The sequence below is a fragment of the Natator depressus genome, chromosome 23, assembly GCF_965152275.1.
Source record: "Natator depressus isolate rNatDep1 chromosome 23, rNatDep2.hap1, whole genome shotgun sequence".
NCBI classification, from domain to species: Eukaryota; Metazoa; Chordata; order Testudines; family Cheloniidae; genus Natator; species Natator depressus.
In genome coordinates this window covers 18,247,082-18,253,813 of record NC_134256.1, presented here as the reverse complement: position 1 = coordinate 18,253,813, position 6,732 = coordinate 18,247,082, and the positions used below count along the sequence as shown (strand labels likewise).

At 46.6% G+C, this 6,732-nt stretch overlaps 1 protein-coding gene across 20 annotated transcripts in view; it reads left to right on the top strand.

The window, feature by feature from the left end:
- Nucleotides 1-272: 272 nt before the first annotated feature.
- Nucleotides 273-6,732, top strand: part of LOC141976244 (butyrophilin subfamily 1 member A1-like) — a 79,618-nt gene continuing 73,158 nt past the window's right edge. For 19 of the 20 annotated variants that reach the window (XM_074937120.1, XM_074937123.1, XM_074937114.1 and 16 more), the window contains exons 1-2: nucleotides 273-431; nucleotides 1,460-1,569. In XM_074937120.1, coding sequence (XP_074793221.1) covers nucleotides 295-431; nucleotides 1,460-1,569 — 247 coding nt within the window. In that variant the 5' untranslated portion in view covers nucleotides 273-294. Of the gene's footprint in view, nucleotides 512-1,459; nucleotides 1,570-6,732 lie in introns of all 20 variants that reach the window. The other variant, XM_074937124.1, reaches the window with a different exon arrangement.

Below are 6,732 nucleotides of genomic sequence, written 5' to 3'. Positions count from 1 at the left end.
TAAGGTTGGGCCTGGGTGACTCGGGTAGGCATGAGGCTCAGGCCAGTTCAGGCTACTCCAACAACGGGGGTTGGTGCTTGAGGCTCTGGACATGACATGATATATATTGTGGGATGTTCTTGTGATGGTGAGTGAATTAACCCTGGTGTCTTGGATAACTTACAATTTTGTTAACCAGGGCTTGTCTACATAAATTCTCCTTGCAGTCTCAGGTGAATGAAGTGTTAAATTCCTGTTCTAGCAGCGTTGTACTTTGTCCTTTGTACAAGGAAGCAAGTGATATTTGAGTTGGGTATGTTTGTGAAGCCCTTTGGGAAGAAAAATACTGCAGTAGCTGTACATAAATTGTTACTACATGGCCTGATTCTTCCAGGCTCACTCACGGAGACATCCAGTCCTTACTTCTGCTATGCTGGTCTCTCCTTTACAAGGTGTGTGACTGTCATCTGAGTAGCAGTTGAATCAACATTGCTGGAAAAAGAAATACAGTGAATTTACAAGACAATGTATCGTGAGTTTGAATTTGAATTTTTTCTTTTAAATAATTTTTGTGTTAGTGAAAAGTTCTCATTTGAGATCAGCAGAGAATAAATTCCTTCATAACCTCTGCCGCAGAAATAATAATAAAAAAAAGAAGCACAAATTCCCCAGTCTTGTTCTACAGACCACAATGGTGAATGCCATGTCATGTCTACTCTACACAAGCCCCATCCAGCAAAGGAGGAGATTAGTACTAATTTGTTTGTTCTGTGTGCGTTTTGTTTCACTTTTTAGTGAGAACATTTTGCTATTAGAAAATTGGCTGGAAAAATCAGCACATTTCACATAGCCCAGAATAGAATCACTGAATGTGCTGAGTTTACGTCACCCACTGCTTGGTCTGCATTTTATCCATGCAGCCACTGACAGGAGAAAGTGTCTAGGGTTAACTAAATATCACAGGAATTACCTCGTCTTCCCTCAGTCTACTTCCACAAAGGATAATTTTTTCTTAGTGTTTTGTTTTTCAGGAAAGTAGAAGTTGCCTTGTAAAATGAATGCAGTTTTGTATAGAGCTGGTCAAAATTCAAAATTTCCATTCTGTTGTAAATTCTGAAATTCTGAAAGTTTTAATTTTGATTCGGAACAAAAACTGGAAAGTTTGAAATTTCTCACATAAAGGAAATTCTGAAAAAAAATTTTTTTTTTAAATCAAATGGTTTTGATTCACTTTTCCCAAAATGAAATAGAGCAGCTGGCTGCTCCACGTCCTAGAGACTCCCTTGGCTGTATGGGGAGTCCCCCAAAGTTTGGGGAGTCCTCTGATACAGAAGTCCAGACTCCCCTGGCCAGGTGTGCTTTTGGTTTTGATGAATAAGCATTTTCAGATGCAGTCACATTGTAGAAGAATTCCTGACCAGCTCTAGTTGTGTGTACACCTCATGCTACAGATTGTGATGTTTTCAATTTCCATTGGCAGAGAATTAGATGAATTATATTGCAATCACTTCACAATGCACATAGGAATCAAAGTATTCTCCACCGTTTTCTCCAGCACTTCATTTATTTTCATCATGAAATGGCTTTGGGGTAAGAACACCATTTTTTATTAACTACTAATTAGATAATAAATATATACATATCCATTGCTGCCTATCCAAATACTGTGTAAGGAAACCATGATGCATGCTTATGCTCCAATAAATTTGTTAGTCTCGAAGGTGCCACAAGTACTCCTTTTCTTAATATAAAGAGGGATTTCCAAACAAAATTTGGGAGATCTAATGGCATTGTGGTGGGAATAACATCACTGTGTTCTGGAGCCTGTCTATCTCTTCAGCTGTTTTTACATGATCTCAGATGTGTGTAAAATCTCAGTGACCCTGCTTCATTAACCAGGGGGGTGGGGAGTGAGCATACAAGCTCCTTGTCTGAACACAAGTCATTAGTCACCCTCCTCAAGCTGCTGAAAAGTACAGAGAGATGTATTTCAGGATGAAAGCACAGTGACACTGCTGCTTAGATGAGACATTTACCCTACCAGTGGATATTGTTAGGAGAAGCCTAAAATAACAGAATGATTGTTACTATTCCAAAGTAACAGAAAGATTGGCAATGGCCAGGTACAATTGCTTTTCCTGCATTCAGGGACTACTCTCTCCTGCTTCTTCCAGATGCACAAGCCACCCAAAAAGGTTAGGCAGAAAGCAGGACCATGACTAAGCTTGGAAGGATTAGATTTTTATTGGTATCAGTAAATGCTGATAAATGTCGGTTTCACTGTATGCCCACAAACTGAGGAGAAAGTATTTCCATTGCGGCTAATCAAAATACTCAGAGAGGTAAAGCAACAAAAATGGGGCTTGAGAATGTATTAGAGTTTGATTGAAGGCTAACATTTCAACATATGCTGTGGACAGTTTCTGTTTTAATGGTTATATGCTTTCACTCTTTGAATCCCAGAATCTACAGTCATTAAATAATCGTCTCTGTGTGTGTCCCCCCAAATTTCCTGAGACTCTGAAATTTTAAGTTGACACATTTTTTTTAAAAAGTCCAAACCCCATAATTCTGCAAAACTCTGAAAATTTCAATAGATAAACATAGAAAAAATGCTTAAAAATAAACATTGATTATATGTGTGTGTGTGTGTGTGTGTGTGTGTAACCCTAGCTCTGCTGTCCATCCCACCATGCACGATCATTCTCTAGTGAGAACTGTTTGCTCCTTACCTGCTGAGGTTTCAGTTGTCACCATGAAATGTTCTGGGGCTGCCTTCCATGGGGAGACTTTTCTGCTCTGGCTTGGAGCAGCCCACGTGTCAGGGCAAAAGCAGAAGGGCAATTTTGCTATAAACAGGGAATATGGCACAGAGGAGTTTCAGTTGTTCAGGGCATAACAATCTGGAGGTTAGGCATCTGTGCTTTCCCACATCACAGTCTAGAGGGTAGTTTTAATTGTTGGCAGAGACCCACTCCACAGTGCCCTGTGAACTTTCAGAGCTACTAAGCTAAACAGAGTTAAACCTGGTCAGCTCCCAGACTACTGCACTGGGCAGCACAGCATGGGGAGGAGGTGACCAGCCCTCTGTGGAGAAAGAAGTGGTTCGGGACTATTTAGAAAAGCTGGACTTGCACAAGTCCATGGGGCCGGATGCGTTGCATCTGAGAGTGCTAAAGCAGTTGGTGGATGTGATTCAGAGCCATTGGCCATTATCTTTGAAAACTCATGGCGATCGGGGGAAGTCCCGGACGACTGGAAAAAGGCTAATGTAGTGCCCATCTTTAAAAAAGGGAAGAAGGAGGATGCTGGGAACTACAGACCAGTCAGCCTCACCCCAGTCCCTGGAAAAATCATGGAGCAGGTCCTCAAGGAATCATTTCTGAAGCACTTAGAGGAGAGGAAAGTGATCAGGAACAGTCAGCATGGATTCATCAAGGGAAGGTCAGGCCTGACTAATTTAATCGCCTTCTATGACGAGATTACTGGTTCTGTGGATGAAGGGAAAGCAGTGGACGTGTTGTTCCTTGACTTTAGAAAATCTTTTGACACGGTCTCCCACAGTATTCTTGCCAGCAAGTTAAAGAAGTATGGGTTGGATGAATGGACTATAAGGTGGGTAGAAAGTTGACTAGATTGTCAGGCTCAACGGGTGGTGATCAATGGCTCCATGTCTAGTCGGCAGCAGGTATCAAGTGGAGTGCTCCAAGGGTCAGTCCTGGGGCCGGTTTTGTTCAATATCTTCATAAATGATCTGGAGGATGGTGTGGATTGCACCCTCAGCAAGTTTGCAGATGACACTAAACTGGGAGGAGAGGTAGATACGCTGGAGGGAAGGGATAGGATACAGAGGGACCTAGACAAATTGGAGGATTGGGCCAAAAGAAATCTGATGAGGTTCAACAAGGACAAGTGCAGAGTCCTGCACTTAGGACGGAAGAATCCAATGCACCGCTACAGACTAGGGACCAAATGGCTAGGCAGCAGTTCTGCAGAAAAGGACCTAGGGCTTACAGTGGACGAGAAGCTGGATATGAGTCAACAGTGTGCCCTTGTTGCCAAGAAGGCCAATGACATTTTGGGATGTATAAGTAGGGGCATTGCCAGCAGATCGAGGGACGTGATCCTTCCCCTCTGTTCGACATTGGTGAGGCCTCATCTGGAGTACTGTGTCCAGTTTTGGGCCCCACACTACAAGAAGGATGTGGAAAAATTGGAAAACCTCCAGCGGAGGGCAACAAAAATGTTTAGGGGACTGGAATACATGACTTATGAGGAGAGGCTGAGGGAACTGGGATTGTTTAGTCTATGGAAGAGAAGACTGAGGGGGGATTTGATAGCTGCTTTCAACTACCTGAAAGGTGGTTCAAAAGAGGATGGACCTAGACTGTTCTCAGTGGTAGCAGATGACAGAACAAGGAGTAATGTTCTCAAGTTGCAGTGGGGGAGATTTAGGTTGGATATTAGGAAAAACTTTTTCACTAGGAGGGTGGTGAAACACTGGAATGCGTTACCTAGGGAGGTGGTGGAATCTCCTTCCCTAGAAGTTTTTAAGGTCAGGCTTGACAAAGCCCTGGCTGGGATGATTTAATTGGGGATTGGTCCTGCTTTGAGCAGGGGGTTGGACTAGATGACCTCCTGAGGTCCCTTCCAACCCTGATATTCTATGATTCTATGATTCTGGTCAGAATAACTCATTCATTAATGGAGTCAATTGTTTCCACAGAAAATTTCAATTTTTGTTGTAAGTTTAAACACCAACATTTTGTGGCTGAAACAGAAATAAACAAAAAACGTCAGCTGAAAAAGGAGGCATTTTTGCTTACTCTTTCTCTTTGGACTGTCAGACTTGATTCCATTGTGATAAGGCATCTTTGTTCCGCTTTGAGTAATTGCCTTTGCCCATTACATTAGGTGTGTTTCTCGTGTATGAGTTCCAGAGAGTTTTTGCAGATGGTTCCAGTAGAGGGGACCCACCCTAGGGCTCAGACACACTGACAGCAGGAGGCAGCCCTGAACCAGCACCCAGACCAGCGGTGCCATGTGGTGACTGAGGCCTTGTCTACATTAGGGGCTGAATCGGCACCCCTGCAATCTATGCAGTGGCATTGATTTAATGGGTCTGGCGAAGACGTCATAAGTCGTTAGGCGAGCGCTCTCCGGTGGACTTAATTAATCCACCTGAATGAGAGGCAGAAACTATATCAGTGGGAGAGCACCATGTTAGGTCGATGTAAGTTACGTGGATGTAAGTTACATAAGTTACATAAGCTCTGTAAGGTAACTAGCATAACTTAGGTTGACTCAGAGCATTAGAAAAGGGCTGAGTTTCCGTAGGGAGCTGAAAGGCTAACTCAGCCTGGCTGGGTGGGGGAGTTCTTCCTCGAGGGCTGTCCCTGTGGGTGCTCCACTTTAGGTGTTTGTGCTCCCCTGCGCTCATAGTTGGAGACTTTTGGTAGCAGTGCCTGCTGGGGTCGCACATGCGTGGTCCCTGCCTCGCGCTGCTGCAGGCCGTTAACCGACGCTGTGTGACCAACCCCCGCTCCGTTCCTTCTCCACCGCCCTTGGCTAGGAGTCGGAGCAATCAGCAGCTCCTCGCTACTTTGTAGTTAATTAGCTACAGTAAGTTACTTAGGTCTGGTCTACGCTGGGTGTGGGGGTCAACCTAAGCTACGCAACTTCAGCTACGCGAATTGCGCCGCTGAAGTCGACGTATCTTAGGTCGACCTTCCTGGCCGTCCTCACGGCGGCGAGTCGACCGCTGCTGCTCCCCCGTCGACTCCGCTTCCGCCTCTCGGAGAGGTGGAGTTCCGGAGTCGACGGGGAGAGCTCTCGGGGATCGATTTATCGTGTCTACACTAGATTAGTTTCCTTGTTAGCAGCTACTTAGCTTCTTTCCCTTTTCTTTTCTCCTTGGTTAAAAAAAAAAACAACAAAAAAGATCCCGGCCAGGAACTTCAGAAAAACAGCCGTTTTGAGGGCGGAAGCGTCCCTCCCCCAACGGGAATGCCCGGTTTCCCGGGCTTTCAGCGCCTTGCCTCCAGGCTCGCAGTGCCTGTCCCTGACAGCCACGATTGGTGTGTTTGCTGCCTGGGGGAAGCAGGCATGCCACAAAGCATTGCATTGCTTCAGGCTCACGGCCAGAACGGCACGAAGTGGAGAGGTCTCTCGGACCTGCGTCGGGGCATGAGGCTTGGGACCCCCCCGCACTTCGCCAACCACGGCTTCAGACAGGGGTCCTTTCTCCAACCCCACATTGGAGTGCCCCGCCGGGCGTCACTTGAGGAAGCACCTGGGTCCCTGCCACAGGAATTACAAAACAACATAAAACACAGCCGTCCCGTGGATAATAATAGTACCGGCTGGGGTGGCTGAGAGCTCCGGCACCCCTGCAGATGGAGACTGCGGGGGACGGCGCCAGCGGAGGGGAGGTCGGAGCCCTGTGCCACCACACCTCAATCTACAGCCGCTCTGCGGGCAGGCATCCAGGGCCTGCACCACCTGGTCAGCGCCGGAGCCGAGGTGGTGGAAAACCCTGGCACCCACCGCTAAAGCCAGAGACTACAAGAGTCGGCTCCGACACAGGCACTAAGGGGAAACCAAACCCCTGTGCCTCCACACCGCAATCTGCAAACGGCGGCGCGGGGCCGCTACAAAAGGCGGCTTCTTCAAGGGCGCACCCAACACGCACAGAGGTGCAGCCAGCAGCCCCGCCTTCCCCTCTGCAGCCCTGACACGGACCAGGAGGCAGCC